Source organism: Entelurus aequoreus, linkage group LG07 (genome assembly GCF_033978785.1).
Source record: "Entelurus aequoreus isolate RoL-2023_Sb linkage group LG07, RoL_Eaeq_v1.1, whole genome shotgun sequence".
NCBI lineage: Eukaryota > Metazoa > Chordata > Actinopteri > Syngnathiformes > Syngnathidae > Entelurus > Entelurus aequoreus.
Window position 1 is genome coordinate 10,796,190 of NC_084737.1, and position 20,032 is coordinate 10,816,221.

Genomic DNA, 20,032 nt, shown 5'->3' on the forward strand with positions numbered 1-20,032 from the left:
CTACCTTTTTTTTAGCCACTTTTGTTTTAGCTACTACTTTTTTTTTTATAGCTACTTTTGTTTTAGCTACTTCTAAATCACTAATCCTCGCCTCCATGGCGACGAATAAAGTAAGTTTCTTGCATGTAACATTATCACTGGAGGACGATGAATAGCTAAACATGCTTCACTACACATACAATAGCTCACCGGCGTCACAATGTAAACAAACGCCATGAGTGGATCTAAACTTGACAGCCACTGTAATGATACCAAGTACAATAGCGTATCTAGTCGGTACTACTATGATTACATTGATATTTTTTATCGTCACAAAATCTGTTTTCCTTTTTTAAAATTCATATTATGTTTATAAACTCGGGAAATATGTCCCTGGACACATGAGGACTTTGAATATGACCATTGTATGATCCTGTAAATACCTAAATTTGTGGTATCATCCAAAACTAATGTAAAGTATCAAAGAAGAGAAGAATAAGTGATTATTACATTTTAACAGAAGTGTAGATAGAGCATGTTGAAAGAGAAAATAAGCAGATATTAACAGTAAATGAACGAGTAGATTAATAATCCATTTTTTACAGTTTGTCCTTTATAATGTTGACTAAATAATAACATGATAAATGATACAATATGTTACTGCATACGTCAGCAGACTAATTAGGAGCCTTTGTTTGTTTACTTACTACTAAAAGACAAGTTGTCTAGTATGTTCACTATTTTATTTGAGGACTAAATTGCAATAATAAACATATGTTTCATGTACCCTAAGATTTGTTGTTAAAATAAAACCAATAATGCCATTTTTTGTGGTCCCCTTTATTTAAAAACGTATCAAAATACATTTTGGTACCAGTCCCGATATTGGGACAACCCTAATGTAGTGATATTAGAGTATTTACCTTGGTACGAAAGAACTTGCTCAGGACATCTTTGGGCTTTTCTCTGGAGGCGCTGGCTTTCACAGGTTTGCCACTCAGCTCCACTTTCACTTCCAGTTTGGGAGGCTCTGGGGGGGGAGGAGGCGGGGGGACCGACATCCCCTTGGGGGCCGGCGGCGGGTCGGACACCTGGGCCACCTGGTGGGAGACACAGAGTTGGCGTGTGGGAGGCGGGCGAGTGGATGCGAGATAAAAGAAGCTTTCTCCAGGAAGTAGCCCGATCCCAGTTATGTGCAAGGGAAAGACAATGTGCTCACGGTGGTGCCTGGTCCTGGCTGGGGGTCCTTCTGGAAGTGAAACACACAACTGTAATAATCAGCTCAATGATCTCACCTCACTGGACTGTCCAGTTTGCTCATCTGAGCAGGCTTCATCCGTTACCTTGGACCTCTGGCTGTCCTATCTAGTCTTTGGGATAAAACAACTCTATCTCTGACTTCCCTATATTGTATTTGATATAGTACAGCCCTAATGTTACTCTACTCTACTTTAACAGCTGTCCTCTGTAGTCTTTAAGATTGGACAGCTCTAGCGCCGGCTGTCCTATCTAGTCTTTGGGATAAAACAACTCTATCTCTGTCTTCCCTATCTTGTATTTGATATGGTACAGCCCTTATTCTACTTTGGTATAAAACAACTCTATCTCTGACTTCCCTATCTTGTATTTGGTATAGTACAGCCCTAATTCTACTCTACAGCTGTCCTCTGTAGTCTTTAAGATTGGACAGATCTATCTCTGGCTGTCCTAACTAGTCTTTGGGATAAAACAACTCTATATCTGTCTTCCCTATCTTGTATTTGATATAGTACAACCCTAATAATACTCTACAGCTGTCCTCTGTAGTCTTTAAGATTGGACAGATCTATCTCTGGCTGTCCTATCTAGTATTTGGGATAAAACAACTCTATCTCTGACTTCCCTATCTTGTATTTGATATAGTACAGCCCTAATTCTACTCTACAGCTGTCCCCTGTAGTCTTTAAGATTGGGCAGCTCTAGCTCTGGCTGTCCTATCTAGTATTTGTGATAAAACAACTCTATCCCCGAATTCCCTATCTTGTATTTGATATAGTACAGCCCTAATTCTACTCTACAGCTGTCCTCTGTAGTCTTTAAGATTGGACAGAACTATCTCTGGCTGTCCTATCTAGTATTTGGGATAAAACAACTCTATCTCTGACTTCCCTATCTTGTAATTGATATAGTACCGCCCTAATTATACTCTACAGCTGTCCTCTGTAGTCTTTAAGATTGGATAGCGCTAGCTCTAGCTGTCCTATCTCGTCTTTGGGATAAAACAACTCAATCTCTGACTTCCCTATCTTGTATTTGATATAGTACAGCCCTAATTCTACCCTACAGCTGTCCTCTGTAGTCTTTAAAATTGGATAGCGCTAGCCCTGGCTGTTCTATCTAGTCTGTGAGATAAAACAACTCTATCTCTGACTTCCCTATCTTGTATTTGATATAGTACAGCTCTAATTCTACTCTACAGCTGTCCTCTGTAGTCTTTAAGATTGGACAGCCCTAGCTCTGGGTGGCCTATCTAGTCTTTGGGATAAAACAACTCTATCTCTGACTTCCCTATCTTGTATTTGATATAGTACAGCCCTAATTCTACTCTACAGCTGTCCTATGTAGTCTTTAAAATTGGATAGCGCTAGCCCTGGCTGTTCTATCTAGTCTGTGAGATAAAACAACTCTATCTCTGACTTCCCTATCTTGTATTTGATATAGTACAGCTCTAATTCTACTCTACAGCTGTCCTCTGAAGTCTTTAAGATTGGACAGCTCTAGCTCTGGGTGGCCTATCTAGTCTTTGGGATAAAACAACTCTATCTCTGACTTCCCTATCTTGTATTTGATATAGTACAGCCCTAATTCTACTCTACAGCTGTCCTCTGTAGTCTTTACAATTGGATAGCGCTAGCCCTGGCTGTCCTATCTAGTCTGTGGGATAAAACAACTCTATCTCTGTCTTCCCTATCTTGTATATGATATGGTACAGCCCTTATTCTACTTTGGTATAAAACAACTCTATCTCTGACTTCCCTATCTTGTATTTGGTATAGTACAGCCCTAATTCTACTCTACAGATGTCCTCTGTAGTCTTTAAGATTGGACAGATCTATCTCTGGCTGTCCTATCTAGTCTTTGGGAAAAAACAACTCTATATCTGTCTTCCCTATCTTGTATTTGATATAGTACAGCCATAAATCTACTCTACAGCTGTCCTCTGTAGTCTTTAATATTGGACCACTCTAGCACTGGCTGTCCTACCTAGTCTATGGGATAAAACAACTCTATCTCTGTCTTCCCTACCTTGTATTTGATATAGTACAGCCCTAATTATACTCTACAGTTGTCCTCTGTAGTCTTTAAGATTGGACAGCTCTAGCTCTGGCTGTCCTAGCTAGTCTTTGGGATAAAACAACTCTATCCCTGAATTCCCTGTCTTGTATTTGATATAGTACAGCCCTGATTCTACTCTACAGCTGTCCTCTGTAGTCTTGAAGATTGGACAGCTCTAGCTCTGGCTGTCCTACCTGTACATTACGAAAACATGTACTGTTACACCCTAAATAAACAATGTGTAGTATATACAAAACCCAAAACAAGTGAAGTTGTCACGTTGTGTAATTCGTAAATAAAAACAGAATACAATGATTTGCAAATCCTTTTCAACTTATATTCAATTGAACAGACTGCAAAGACAAGATATTTAATGTTCCAACTGAGAAACAAATAATCATTAACTTAGACACGACATCCACAGTTTCCAAAAACAATTTGAAATGTGGACTCGTCAGACCACAGAACACCTTTCCACTTTGCGTCAGTCCAAGTTGGATGAGCTCATGCCCAGCGAAGCTGGCCGTGTTTCTGGGTGTTGTTGATAAATAGCTTTCGCTTTGCATAGTAGAGTTTTATCTTGCACTTACAGATGTAGCGACCAACTGTAGTTACTGACAGTGGTTTTCTGAAGTGTTCCTGAGCCCATGTGGTGATATCCTTTACACACTGATGTCGCTTTTTGATGCAGTACCGCCTGAGGGATCGAAGGTCTGTAATATCATCGCTTACGTGCAGTGATTTCTCCAGATTCTCTGAACCTTTTGATGATATTACGGACTGTAGATGGTGGAAATCCCTAAATTCCTTGCAATAGCTGGTTGAGAAATGTTGTTCTTTAACTGTTGGACGATTTGCTCACGCATTTGTTGACAAAGTGGTGACCCTCGCCCCATCCTTGTTTGTGAATGACTGAGCATTTCAAGCTGTTTTTTTTATACCCAATCATGGTTCCCAATTAGCCTGTTCACCTGTGGGAGGTTCCAAATAAGTGTTTGATGAGCATTCCTCAACTTTACCAGTCTTCTTTTGCCACTAGAGCCAGCTTTTTTTAATAATGTTGCAGGCATCAAATTCCAAATGAGCTCATATTTGCCAAAAATTACAACATTTTCCAGTTCGAACGTTAAGTATCTGGTCTTTGCAGTTTATTCTATTGAATATAGGTTGAAAAGGATTTGCAAATCATTGTATTCTGTTTTTATTTGCCATTTACACAACGTGACAACTTCACTGGTTTTGGGTTTTGGAGTATAGTAGTATTGTAGTATATGTAGTATATACAGTATGTCATTACACATTTCCATATATCCATGGAAACCATCCATTCGGTTCATGGTGGTGAGTTTGTTTTTTTAAATGTATCAATTTATCGTTTGCCAAAGTACTTAAAATGTCACCATAGGCCCAAAACACTACCTGATTGCCAACTAGACCTTGCATTTGTACTTTCAATACGTCATGTTCACCTGTTCCTTTGGGACGCCATCGCTTTCCTTTTTGGACGTTTTAGTGGGAGTCATCTGCCGGACAAGGGAAGGCACAGTCACCGTTAAATTCTGCCGCAAAGAAAAAACAAAAACACAAAAACGGAATAACAACTTGCCAAAGCCTCACGTCATTAAACACCACCGTTATTCGAGATGCTGAATATGTCAAAGGCACAAAGAAAGCAGCAAAGCAAGCCTTTCACCAGCGCAGACACAGGCCTTTAGAATAAACCAACAGAGTGCCCACGGCCTGCGGAGCTCGTACAGTGCGTGCGCTGTCAGACTGGCAGCCATTGTGCGGCGGAGATGGCGTAGGCCTGCCCTCGCTCTATCTTCGCCAATCTCCACTTCCAGGCGCACAGGCCTCCCTTGTGACGGCCCCCAACAATGGGGCCGCCACATCCCCGCATGTTCCAAGGCTGGATCAGCGCGGCGCCGGGGCACTGTGACTCTTTAAAAAACGCCAGGCGGGATGAAGCCGAGGCACAATGACTGTGTTGTGCGTCAGGGACATCGTTTGTTATGGATACCTTTAGCACTGAAGTCATTTATGATAAATATATTTAAACAGAAAATGTGTTTTATCTGAGGGATGCCCAACTCTTTGAAACAATTCTAAAAAGGAAGCAAGAAAAACTCCTTCCAAACCACGTCTGTGGTGTCTACTTACTAAATTTTTGAAGAAGTTCATGACCGGACTCTCTTCTGGGTTAGTCTCCTCGATTGGCGCTGCTGGGACGTTGGCGTCGTCAGGTTGCTCCGTGGCCACTTCTGGAGCCTGCGGTCCCGTCAGCGTCTCTGGCTTGAGGTTAGCTGGGTCCTAAGCAGCATCACACGCAGAGAGTTAGCCTTCTGAGGGTTACGCAGCGGCAGAGCGGGGAGTGCGGCGTGGTGCTGGGCAGCGTCTTAATCGCAGCATTGAGACGGCAGCACAATTCCAACCATGCCTCTGCCTACTACTACTGCGCGTTGTAAACAATAACCCTTTTATGAACGTGAACCTCCCCTCACTCATTGATATTCAACTATGCTGGACTGTGTCATGTCTCTGGATTTCTCAGAAAATCTGAATACCTTGTGGGGTGGCAGTGGTGAGGGTCTTTGGAGTAGCTAACGTACCTGTTTTTGTAAACATTAAAGTCAGGACTCACCTAACTCAAGCCCACTGTACCAAATTGGGATGGCTTAGAGTTGAGGAAAGAGTACAGAATACCTTGTGGGGTGGCAATGGTGAGGGTCTTTGGAGTAGCTAACGTACCTGTTTTTGTAAACATTAAAGTCAGGACTCACCTAACTCAAGCCCACTGTACCAAATTGGGATGGCTTAGTGTTGAGGAAAGAGTACAGAATACCTTGTGGGGTCGCAATGGTGAGGGTCTTTGGAGTAGCTAACGTACCTGTTTTTGTAAACATTAAAGGCCTACTGAAATTAATTTTTTTTATTTAAACGGGGATAGCAGATCCATTCTATGTGTCATACTTGATCATTTCGCGATATTGCCATATTTTTGCTGAAAGGATTTAGTAGAGAACATCGACGATAAAGTTCGCAACTTTTGATAAAAAAAGCCTTGCCTGTACCGGGAAGTAGCGTGACGTCACAGGTGAAGGGCTCCTCACATTTCCCCATTGTTTACACCAGCAGCGAGAGCGATTTGGACCAAGAAAGCGACGATTACCCCATTAATTTGAGCGAGGATGAAAGATTTGTGGATGAGGAACGTGAGAGTAAAGGACTAGCGTGCAGTGCAGGAAGTATCTTTTTTCGCTCTGACCGTAACTTAGGTAAAAGGGCTCATTGGATTCCACACTTTCTCCTTTTTCTATTGTGGATCAGGGATTTGTATTTTAAACCACCTCGGATACTATATCCTCTTGAAAATGAGAGTCGAGAAGGCGAAATGGACATTCACAGTGACTTTTATCTCCACGACAATACATCGGTGAAGCACTTTAGCTACGGAGCTAACGTGATAGCATCGTGCTTAAATGCAGATAGAAACAAAATAAATAAGCCCCTGACTGGAAGGATAGACAGAAGATCGACAATACTACTATCAGGAGACACCGAACCAAACACTGGACCTGTAACCACACGGTTAATGCTGTGCCGCCTGTCGAAGCCTAGCAATGCTGTTGCTAATGACGCCATTGAAGCTAACTTAGCTACGGGACCTCGCCAGAGCTATGATAAAAACATTAGCGCTCCACCTACGCCAGCCCTCATCAGCTCATCAACACCCGTGCTCACCTGCGTTTCAGCGATCGACGGCGCGACGAAGGACTTCACCCGATCATCGATGCGGTCGGCGGCTAGCGTCGGATAGCGCGTCTGCTATCCAACTCAAAGTCCTCCTGGTTGTGTTGCTGCAGCCAGCCGCTAATACACCGATCCCACCTACAACTTTCTTCTTTGCAGTCTCCATTGTTCATTAAACAAATTGCAAAAGATTCACCAACACAGATGTCCAGAATACTGTGGAATTTTGCGATGAAAACAGAGCTGTTTGTATTGAGATACAATGTGTCGGAATACTTCCGCTTCAACCATTGACGTCACGCGCAAACGTCATCATACATAGACGTTTTCAACCGGAAGTTTCCCGGGAAATTTTAAATTGCACTTTATAAGTTAACCCGGCCGTATTGGCATGTGTTGCAATGTTAAGATTTCATCATTGATATATAAACTATCAGACTGCGTGGTCGGTAGTAGTGGCTTTCAGTAGGCCTTTAAAGTCAGGACTCACCTAACTCAAGCCCACTGTACCAAATTGGGATGGCTTAGAGTTGAGGAAAGAGTACAGAATACCTTGTGGGGTCACAATGGTGAGGGTCTTTGGAGTAGCTAACGTACCTGTTTTTGTAAACATTAAAGTCAGGACTCACGTAACTCAAGCCCACTGTACCAAATTGGGATGGCTTAGTGTTGAGGAAAGAGTACAGAATACCTTGTGGGGTCGCAATGGTGAGGGTCTTTGGAGTAGCTAACGTACATGTTATTGTAAACATTAAAGTCAGGACTCACCTAACTCAAGCCCACTTTACCAAATTGGGATGGCTTAGAGTTGAGGAAAGAGTACAGAATACCTTGTGGGGTCGCAATGGGGAGGGTCTTTGGAGTAGCTAACGTACCTGTTTTTGTAAACATTAAAGTCAGGACTCAACTAACTCAAGCCCACTGTACCAAATTGGGATGGCTTAGAGTTGAGGAAAGAGTACAGAATACCTTGTGGGGTCGCAATGGGGAGGGTCTTTGGAGTAGCTAACGTACCTGTTTTTGTAAACATTAAAGTCAGGACGCACCTAACTCAAGCCCACTGTACCAAATTGGGATGGCTTAGAGTTGAGGAAAGAGTACAGAATACCTTGTGGGGTCGCAATGGGGAGGGTCTTTGGAGTAGCTAACGTACCTGTTTTTGTAAACATTAAAGTCAGGACTCACCTAACTCAAGACCACTGTACCAAATTGGGATGGCTTAGAGTTGAGGAAAGAGTACACCAAATCGCAATGTGCCTGGTATTCAAAATACTCAGAGAAACTGTCCCCAAGTACCTGTCAAAACTATTTCACCAGAGTAAGTGATGCTCACAGGTACTACACGAGTGGGAGTTCCTCAGACATCGTCCCCCCCAAATTCAAGACTCTCATGGGAAAAAATGCATTCTACTATTTTGCCACCACACAGTGGAATGTACTACCAACAGACCTTTCAATTCCAACTTCCCTACTAAATTTTAAAACTGCCATAAAATCCTGGCTCAGCTCAACCTCTACCTGATCTGAACCAACATTGATACCCAGCAACTTTCCGAAGCATCAAACAGGTTTATATGTGGTTATAGTGTATATATATTTATATGTGGTTATAGTGTATAAATATATTTTCTCATTCTGTTTTGCACACTCTTGGAGTCAACATGTGCATAGTCATGTGTATAGTGTCATGTACATAGTGTACATGACGTCTTTGAAAGATACCGGTATTTATTTTTTTTCATCCGCATGCTGCCGTACCGTGGTAACATTGCTGAGCCAAAACAGCGTGGAGAGGAAAAATGGCAAATAAAGGCAGTTCTAATGGTCAATAAAGAGGGTGCATGAAGCGCAATATGGATGTATTTGGGCTTCAAGCCTCGCTAAAGGTGGCATGATTAAAGTATTAGTACTACTTTTAAAACTAGACTGAAGACTTTTATGTTCACCTTAGCTTTCAGCTAAATCTTTTAATCTTTTAACTTTTAACGTCTGCACTGTTTTTATTTTTATTGTCTGCATTTTAATTTTGCTTTTATTTTCTTTCATTTCACTTTGTTGTCTGTGAAGCACTTTGAGTCTGCCTTGTGTATGAAAAGCGCTATACAAATAAAGTTGCCTTGCCTTGCCTTGCCTTGCCTATTAGAATCGTTGCTTCAAACTTAGGTAAACATTTTAATAATGATCATTGAGACCTGCACAATGAGTTTCAAGGTTGTGTAGTTAACTATCTCAACTACTTTGTATATATCGCAGCTGCACAAATATTACCAGAGTCTAAACCGCCCACGTAGCGCAAACTAATGCAAGTGAAATGACTGAATTTTGTTACAAATTGCTACAATTTGTGTTAAATCTTTGACAATGTGTGTTTTACCTGCGACATGTCTTATATGTATACTTTTAGCCATAATATTGTTTTTAGTGTTCAGTACTGATGATTGTATTTGTCTTAAAGCATAGACTAAGAGTGGCAACCATAAATCACGAAGCATTTAATACAATGTCAGTAAAGCTTTTTATTCTATTCTAACCTAATCCTAGATTGTTAGAATAATTATGTATACGTTATCACACAACTCTTATGCTAAAAGGCCGTTGCTATAGTTATTATCAATTGTGCTGAAGTTGTACTTTCTATCTGTGCAAAGGCACAACATGTGGTCTTGCTTTGCGAGTTGTCTCGTGTCAGCAGTTTGGTTCCAGACCCTGCCTGCTGACAACCAAGGACGGCCATCGAGTACCTCGGTGCGGACAGGACAGAGACAGGGCGAGATCACGAGTGTCAGCACATTTCCATTCTGAATAATCATGTGATAAAATGGCAACCAAGGTAATCAAAAAGGTTAACCAACGAACGAGATTTCTCTACAGAATCTCCTCTCTGGTCAACAAAAGCACCTTGAGGATTCTGGCGGGAACTCTCGTTCAACCCTTTTTCGATTACGCATGCACCTCCTGGTACCCTAGCACCTCCAAAACCCTCAAATCTAAACTCCAAACATCTCAGAACAAGCTAGTCAGGTTACTTCTAGACCTCCACCCCAGATCCCACCTCACTCCTACCCACTTCTCTAAAGTGGGCTGGCTCAAGGTGGAGGACAGAGTTAAACAACTTTCACTGAGCCTAGTCTATAAAATCCGCTACACCTCCCTGATACCGAAGTACATGTCAAACTACTTCCTTAACGTAAATGACCGCCATAACCACAACACCAGGGGGAGCTCCACTAACCACGTTAAACCCAGATTCCTAACTAACAAAGGTCTTAACTCATTCTCTTTCTATGCCACATTAATGTGGAATGTGCTCCCAACAGGTATAAAAGAAAGGGCATCTCTATCCTCCTTCAAAACCGCAATAAAAGTTCACCTCCAGGCAGCTACAACCCTAAACTAACACCCTCCCCGGATTGCTAATAATCAAATGTAAACAATCAAATGCAGATACTTTTTCTTATGCCTTCTGATCTCTCTCTCTCTCTCTCTCTCTCTCTCTCTCTCTCTCTGTCTCTCTCTCTCTCTCTCTCTCTCTCTCTCTCTCTCTCTCTCTCTCTCTGTCTCTCTATGTCCACTACTTGATGTCCATATCCTACACCCCCCCCTCCACACCCCTAAATGTAAATAATGTAAATAATTCAATGTGATTATCTTGTGTGATGACTGTATTATGATGATAGTATATATGATAGTATATATCTGTATCATGAATCAATTTAAGTGGACCCCGACTTAAACAAGTTGAAAAACTTATTCGGAGGTTACCATTTAGTGGTCAATTGTACGGAATATGTACTTCACTGTGCAACCTACTAATAAAAGTCTCAATCAATCAATCAATCAATGTATTGTGTCTACTGGGGCTGCTTGCAGCCTCAGTGATGTTAACTGGGGACCTCCCGAATAAATAGAGGAGCATGTGGGGCTGTACCTTAGAGTGTAGGGGGAAACTGTGAGTGTACAGCCCAATACGTCTCTCCTCATGAGTAAAATTCAACTCTGTCTCTGCTCGATTCCTTCTTCTTGTCTTGTGTAATAGATAGTTCGGTGTTTGAAGCTGACAAGATTATGGCAGACTTTTTGTAATATATACAATTGTAAATTGTTATTTGACTGCAACAAGAAAAGCCCAATATGTTTAATGCCTTTATTTTTTTTTGTATTCTAAAATTGTTCTTTGAGTGCAATAAAAAACACATGTTTAATGTATCATAAGATTTTTTTGTGAAAATGAAGCCAAAAATGAATACATTTTCATGATCCACTTTATTTTCAAAAGTATTGAAATACATTTTGGTACTGGTACCAAAATACTGGTATCGGGACAACCCTAGTCTCCACTAACCTAACTACATATTTTTGTAAACTTTGCAGACTATTAGTATTATATGTACCGTTTTTAGTAAACACGAGAGAACATTTTACCATATGTGTAATGTATCATAAGATTTTTTGTGAAAATGAACACAAAAATAAATAAAAAATTCATGATCCACTTTATTTTGAAAAGTATTGTAATACATTTTGGTACCGGTACCAAAATACTGGTATCGGGACAACCCTAGTCTCCACAAACCTAACTACATGTTTTTGTAAACTTTGCAGACTATTAGTATTATATGTATCGTTTTTAGTTAACATTTTTTGCCAAAATTCCTTGTTAGATGTACTGTACAGTACTGTTTTTTGTTCAAACTGCAGAAAATGTATTCTTCAATAGACCTAGCGTACGTACTTGAAGTTAACACTGAAAAAATGTTGCACATACGTTTGTAAAAATAGCCAAAGTCTTCTGTGGAAAATCTCCTATTAACTGATTGTACTGTCTGTAAGTGTTTCTTAAATATCATCGATAATTAAGTCTTCCACAAACCCAATTAACGTGTTTTTGTAAATGTCGTAGACGATTTAGTCTTTTATGTACCGAACATACGAATTTAACGCTACATGGGCTGTGTTTGTAACGATCACAATTCTAAGTCTTTGTTGAAACTGTAGTATTGTTTTTTGTAAACATCGCAGACAATTTAGTGTTTTTCCTACCTGTCATACGTCTTTATTTCTAAACACTGAAGTAAATTTTGCATACATATTTTTTGTCCAGATGGCAGTTTCTGTAAACATCACAATCTTTTATTCTGTTTTTATATGTTTTTTCAGAAACTGAAGACAGTCGTCCATGAAGTTAACGTACATGTTTTCGTAAACATTGAAGAGAGTTGGAAATTTTCTACAAACTATTGTAGACAATTTAATCTTCTATGTACCTACCATAGCTTTTGTTAACCCGAAAGAAAATTCAGCGTTACATACACTTTTTTTTTTGTAAACATTGCAATGTAAATTCTTCATTTAACCTATATGTGTTTTGTAGACTTTGCAGGCAATTCAATCTTATATCAACCTTTTTATATGTTTTTTTTTTTAACATAGATCAAGGCGGGCTCACATTACACCAGTTTTAAAATCTCTGCATTGGCTCCCTGTGTGTTTCAGGATCAATTGTAAGGTTCTTCTTATGGTTTATAAATGTTTTTAATGGTATTGGGCCTTCTTATCTTTCAGATTTGCTTTTACCCTATGAGCTTTCCCGGGCCCTGAGATCCTCCGGCACCCATCTCCTAATTATTCCAAAAGTTAGGACACAAAGTCACGGGATGACATCTTTCCACCATTATGGCCGGAGGACCTGAGTGCTGCGGAGAACGTTCATGTTTTTAAGAACAGGATTAAGACACACCTTTTTGATTTGGCTTTTTCCTGATATTGTCTTAACTTGTATTTTATTCTTTATCTCTACTAATGGTTCTTACTATTTTACAAGTTTTATTATTTTTATTTTCCAACTGCCTCAGAGGTTATCGATCATGCTTGTGGAGGCGCTTTTGTGTCAGCGTCCTGGTGGCCATGGACTGATGAACTCCTGGTGCAGATGGCTCCTGTGATAGTGTTTACTCACATGACTCCTCTGTACTCAGCCATGCAATCATTTGTCCATATAGTTGCATATGTGTGTATGTTGTGTGTGTGTGTGTTTGAGTTTGGTATCTGTGTCCGTGCATATGTATGTAATGATGGGTCATCGGGGGTATTGTTTTTAACTTTGTAAAGCACTTTGCGTTGCATTTTTTTTTAATGTATGAAAAGCGCTTTAACAATAAAGTTTGATTGATTGATTGAAATACAATTTTGACACCAATTTCAATCTTCCGACAACAACAGTATGTGTTAAAGTGAACATGACAAATTAATAAATACGATATTTCAATTGTCTATACGACTAGCGCGCATGTTTTTGTAAACACTGAAGAAAATGTCCTCCACAAATCTAACAAACGTGATCTTGGAAACATTAGACGGTGAGAGTATGTTTGTACATTCATACCCAAATGGGACACTTGATGCCATAATAAAAATTCCTGGAGGGAATCTTGTAAAAACTATTTTTATTACATCGTAAAACATCAGTACATGACAATGTGAATTCGTCGTAACGCATCAGTACATGACAAGGATGATTATTTGTAAATCATCAGTACTTACCATGGTGAACTTGATGATATTTATAAACACAGCTGCATTATGAAAGATGCTTCAATCCACATTGACATACTGTGTGAAAACTTTATATAGAGATGAACACCCTTGTCATAGAAAAACAATATTCATCTTTTACTGCCGCCCTTCTAATGGAGACACTTGGATGACAACAGTAATCTTGCAACCCAGTGACGATATCTCAAAATTGTCAAGTTTGTAGGATGATTCTCCAATAACTGATGTACATGAAGATTGCAACCCCACAAGTAGAGCTTCCATGTGCTCTTTACTTTGGTCTGAGAAACCTTCAGTAGGCCTCATCTCACTTGATTCAGCCTCTGTGGTGTTGTCTGTTGTGTTTTTTCCCAACACTCCCTCAATGACAATCCTGAGGCACTCTGAAGCAGCTAAACAATTATCACATTTGTTTGGTTCTTCTAGAACTGTATTTGTCTTGAGGACTGTGGATTGTGGCGCAAGAGGACTGCCCAAAAATTGAGCCTCCTCACTTTGGTTAATGTTCGCTTCCGCTGGATTGTCCTGGACGAAGCTTTCGGAACTCAGATCCTCTTCCGTTGGTGGTTCTGCTGGCACTCCACAATACTCTTTAGTCATGCTTTCACAAACTGCAAGATTCTCCGAGAGAGTTTCAACAATAGTCTCAATTGGATCCACGACTTTATCATCACTAGGCCTCACCTTTTCCTCTTCGGGTTTTTCGGATGTTGCAGGGTTGTCTTCAGAAATCTGAGCCTTACATGATTCAGAGACTTCCCCAACAGTAGAATTTTCACCAGGAGATTCTGAAACTGACACTTGGATAGTGGTATTTGATTTATTCTGTGTACAATCCTTATAGTGGGTGTCATCTCCAACTGGAATGACAATCTCTTCCACAGGTGGTTCTAGGACTGTTAAATTCCCATTGACTGGTCCGTAACATTCAGCTTCTTCCACAATACCTTCTGATATTTCTGTTAATTCACGTTCTGCAGATAATTCTTGGTTAGGTGTATCTTCATCCACACTTCCTAAGACTTCCTTCTGCTTATATTCCTCATGTTTTGCAGGGATGATGGTCTCCTCGGCAGGGATTGCAGGGTATCTGTGACGTGATTCAGAACATGGAACATCTACCAGAGCTTCAACAGGCGCTTTGATGACTTCACATTCGGAAGACGATTCTTGAACAGGTATATCTTCAGCACTGCTTTTTTTAGAGTGGATAACTTCCAGGTGACTATGAGTGCTGGATTCTGGACATTCAGGGTTCTGAGGAAAGGCACCAATTTTTTCCACTTGTATCTCCTCTGTAGTTCTATTTCCGCCTACAGGACAGTCATCTGTGCTATTAATTTCAGACAATACTTCATCAAAATGATCCTCAGGAATTTCATCAATTGTTGACAGCTCTTCTTCACAAGTATCGCATATTTCCAAAGGTTCTTCAAGCACGATATCGCTTTGAGCAATTATGATAGCCTCCTCATTGACTGTTGGCTCTGCTGGCTCTAGGATGCCTTGTTCCTCCTCTTCTGAGATAGTCTCCATCACTGAGATGTCACATCCATTCCTGATGTCACGCATGACAACATCATGCTCCATCTCAGTCAGCTGCGTATCATCTGATGATTCTCCCTCTTCAAAACCTTCCACTTTGACCTCCTCAGCTATGTCTGTGATGGATTTTGAAAGCATACATTTTGTTGTAACTTCTGGATCAGTTTTCTCAGGATTCTGGGCTTCAACATCATCCATCACCACCTGCTTCTTGGCTCTGAACTCAATGTTCTCATTAGAAATGTTCTCCACTCTGATTTTTTTGGTCAGGAGCCCTGGCACCTGGTTGTCCAACAATTGCTCCTGAATGCCCTCTTCAACCGCCTCCTCTGCAATGATGATATCGTGGTCACTCGGTTCTTTGCTTGGGTCTGTCGCATCTACCAAGTCAGTAGTCAATGTTGGTTTCCCTTCATCTCCTGTTGGCGTCCAATCATCCGCTCCGTTTATTCCGTCCGTTTGAGTTGATGATTCCGCTTTGTGATGAGGACAGTCCGACTCCTCTATCGGCTCAAATATGGCATCAGCTTTTTCTCCGCTCAAATTGGATTCCTTTATCATGAAAACCAAGATTGACATTTAGATTCATGCTTGGGTGTTTGGTTCTGGGACAAACAAACATGTGAAAGAACATGCCACAGTGTGTTTTTATAGGGAGATTGTAAAAAACATGTGTTACAGTCATAGCATGGAAAGCTCTGTTGGGGTCCTGGGTGAACTCTGAACTGACCCTAAGGCGGTAGGAAAAACAGAGAAGTGTGTGGCATTGGATAATTAGTGTGTGTGCAGAAAGTAGTTGCTGTAAAAGTTGCAAGTGCATGAAATTGCCGTGTATTCGACCAAACAAAAATAAAGGCTATGCAAAGTTTTATCAACTCTTTCATTTATCAAGTCCGTGAACTCCCAGAGTTAGTTACCGACTCACCAAGCAAGATAAGACACAACTAATCCCGGACGAGCGCCCAGTGTTATATTTTTTTGCTCGGCAGTGTCTTCCGACCTGAACAGTAGTTTGGGAAGAACTCATTGCTTTTGTTGGATTGGTGAGTCGGTAACCAACTCAGCGAGTCCACGGACTTGATTCGTGGAAGAGGCGACAAAACTTTGCCTATCAGGACGTAAACTTTATTTTCGCTTGGTCGAATACAGGATAGTTTCAGGCACTTGCAACTTTTAGAGCAATTATTTTCCTTCTCCCTGCTACACACACACACACACACACACACACACTACTTCCCGAACCCCATGCCCGTCCTCTCTTTTGCCTCCAGTCTCTGGGTAAGGTCACCCAGAGTTCACCCAGGACTTCAACATAGCTGTGCTAGGCTATGCCTGTAAATTACATGTAAGAAAGACACCAGACTAACTTCTAAGTTTAAAATTACTTCTATAGATTCCTTTAGTCACTAAGCTCTTGTGCTAGGCTCACGTTTACCAGGTTCATTGTTGTACTTTAGCATTTAGCATGTCGTTGTTGAGGAAAAGTCACATCAGGTGAAATTTGGTCTCTGTGTTACTCGCTAATCTAAGACGACAATGTGCTAATGGACTGATTCTTAGGTTTGATTGGTCGCATGTTCCCCCACTATGGAACTAGTCAGTGATTATTCGTTTATTCCTGGAAACCTGACCTTTCAACAAAGACTAACCCGACGTCTGAATCCCAACCATAACACAACGTTTAAGAATGCTGCATTGTATAAAAGTTAAAAAATACTCACCAGCTGTGTATTGGCGTCAGGAAGACTTAGATCAGTCTCATCGTTCTTTGTTTTTTCTTCTTCATGAACAATATCGGCGTCAAACTTTGCTTCCAGGTCTGCTTTCTTTTTGAATAGTTTATCGAAAAGATGCACTTTTTTGTCCTGGGGTTGCTCATCCTCTTCCCTCGGTCGTTCAGGAGCAACTTCGACAGGTTCTTCGGCCGATGCGATCACCGCAAATTCAGGCTCCTGCGGGGATTCCACGGCAGGATCTATTGCCGCAGGTTTGCCGTTTGGTTGGGTTGGAGTCTCACTGTTAACTACAAAGAAGAACAGTCAGTAAAATGGACGACAATCACAGTTCACCCATGGGGTTTTGATCTAAGACAATTTAATCTTCAATAATATTTTAGTACATTGACAATGATTTCCTTTGTTTTTATGGGATTTGGAGTCTTTAACAAACCTAAAGGAGGTCTTTTTTGTAAACCGTACATGCATTTTAGTCTTTAATTAACTTATGGAATGTGTATTTCGTCATCACCGAGCCAAACATACTAGGTTTTTACACAATGAAGATAATGTCGGCATCAATAAAGGAGCTGTTTGTAACATTTACACAGATGCCTTGAGGGCGCAAACTTTCCAATACATTTTTAAGCATTATATTCCACCCTCTAACGGCTTCTACTGCGTAATGACGTAACCATGGCCGTAACTCGGAGTTGATATACCGAGGTCAAAAATTGGTGGTCCAGGAGGAGCTTTGAAAGGTTGAAATTATGTGTATCCTAGAACCATATATCAGGGGTGTCAAACTCATTTTAGCTCAGGGGCCGCATTGAGGAAAATCTGTGCACATGCGGGCCGGACTATTAAAATCATGGCATTAAAGCTAAAAAATCAACACAACTTCAGATTGTTTTCTTTGTCTTACTTTGGCCAAAAATAGAACAAACAGATTCTGAAATTATTACGATAAAAATATAGATAAAAATACCAGCAGCGGTAAAGTTTAGATCCATGAAGGAAAGAAGAAAGTGAATGAATGTTTATAATTGAAGACATTTACATATGCATAGAAATGTGTTTTTTTTAATGAATTAAAGGCCTACTGAAATGATTTTTTAAAATTTAAACGGGGATAGCAGATCCATTCTATGTGTCATACTTGATCATTTCGCGATATTGCCATATTTTTGCTGAAAGGATTTAGTATAGAACAACGACGATAAAGTTCGCAACTTTTGGTCGCTGATAAAAAAAAGCCTTGCCTATACCGGAAGTAGCGTGACGTCACAGGAGGTAGGATTCCTCACAATTCCCCGTTGTTTACAATGGAGCGAGAAAGATTCGGACCGAGAAAGCGACGATTACCCCATTAATTTGAGCGAGGATGAAAGATTTGTGGATGAGGAACGTTAGAGTGAAGAACTAGAGAGGCAGTGCAGGGTGTATCTTTTTTCGCTCTGACCGTAACTTAGGTACAAGGTCTCATTGGATTCCACACACTCTCCTTTTTCTATTGTGGATCACGGATTTGTCTTTTAAACCACCTCGGATACTATATCCTCTTGAAAATGAGAGTCGAGAACGCGAAATGGACATTCACAGTGACTTTTATCTCCACGACAATACATCAGCGAAGCTCTTTAGCTACTGAGCTAACGTGATAGCATCTGGCTCCAATGCAGATAGAAACAAAATAAATAAATCCCTGACTGGAAGGATAGACAGAAGATCAACAATACTATTAAACCATGGACATGTAACTACACGGTTAATAATTCTCAGCCTGGCAAAGCTTAACAATGCTGTTGCTAACGACGCTGAAGCTAACTTAGCAACTTAGCAACCGGACCTCACAGAGCTATGATAAAAACATTAGCGCTCCACCTACGCCAGCCAGCCCCCATCTGCTCATCAACACCCGTGCTCACCTGCGTTCCAGCGATCGACGGCGCGACGAAGGACTTCACCCGATCACAGAGGCGGTTGGCGGCTAGCATCGGCTAGCGCGTCTGCTATCCAAGTAAATACTCCTTGTTGTGTTGCTACAGCCAGCCGCTAATACACCGATCCCACCTAACAACTTTCTTCTTTGCAATCTCCATTGTTCATTAAACAAATTGCAAAAGATTCACCAACACAGATGTCCAGAATACTGTGGAATTGTTCGATGAAAACAGAGCAGTTTGTATGGTGACACATTGGGTACGAATACTTCCGTTGCCGTCGTGACGTCACGCGCATACGTCATCATACATAGACGTTTCCAACCGGAAGTTTAGCGGGAAATTTAAAATTGCACTTTATAAGTTAACCCGGCCGTATTGGCATGTGTTGCAATGTTAAGATTTCATCATTGATATATAAACTATCAGACTGCGTGGTCGGTAGTAGTGGCTTTCAGTAGGCCTTTAAGTAATGTTTTTGACAACCTTTTTCCAAAACACAATATAGAATGTGAGATATAACAGGATAATGCTTTCATTCATCATTTGTTTTCAAAGTCCCCAAAAAATTTACCGTGGGACCCCATTTTCATGACTTGATGGGGTTCCTGGGACCCAATTTTGAAAATTCCTTGCGCCAACACTGATGGAGTATTGGTGCGCGCAAAACAGCGGCAGGCGGCTGTGGCCTGCGGGCCGGTTCTAATACTAATCGAATATCATCCCGGGGGCCATAAATCATTCATCCGTGGGCCCGGATCTTTCACACGTGGGATATAAATAATATTACCTTGAGCAACACAATGAACTTCCAGAATAACAAAACTTTTATTGAGGTAGAACTATCCCGTGTTATATTATCTAACATCTTTAACAATCAGCATGATTTTGTAACAGATCACTTAAGTTGTACTAATATGCTGAAGTTTAACGTATTAAACAATTTTAACAATAATAAAACATAAGTTAAAAATCGCACTGCCAGCGGTAATTCGGACACGTTTCCAGTAAGGTTTGGACTCCGCCAAGGCTGCCCTTTGTCACCGATTCTGTTCATAACTTTTATGGACAGAATTTCTAGGCGCAGTCAGGGCGTTGAGGGGATCCAGTTTGGTGGCTGCAGGATCTGGGGCCGTACTTATCAAGCTTCTTAGAATTACTCCTAAGAAGTCTGCTAAGAGTTGACTTAAGAGTAAATAAATTCTTGGCTGAAAGCTGCACTTAAAAGTTAGT

At 40.8% G+C, this 20,032-nt stretch overlaps 1 protein-coding gene across 3 annotated transcripts in view; it reads right to left on the bottom strand.

The window, feature by feature from the left end:
- The window catches only part of bcas1 (brain enriched myelin associated protein 1), a 39,720-nt gene that overhangs the window by 12,499 nt on the left and 7,189 nt on the right, over nucleotides 1-20,032 (bottom strand). For all 3 annotated transcript variants that reach the window (XM_062052561.1, XM_062052562.1, XM_062052563.1), the window contains exons 3-7: nucleotides 16,863-17,164; nucleotides 5,455-5,604; nucleotides 4,764-4,853; nucleotides 1,199-1,228; nucleotides 903-1,079 (exon numbers count right to left, since the gene is read on the bottom strand). In XM_062052561.1, coding sequence (XP_061908545.1) covers nucleotides 903-1,079; nucleotides 1,199-1,228; nucleotides 4,764-4,853; nucleotides 5,455-5,604; nucleotides 16,863-17,164 — 749 coding nt within the window. The remainder of the gene's footprint in view (nucleotides 1-902; nucleotides 1,080-1,198; nucleotides 1,229-4,763; nucleotides 4,854-5,454; nucleotides 5,605-16,862; nucleotides 17,165-20,032) is intronic.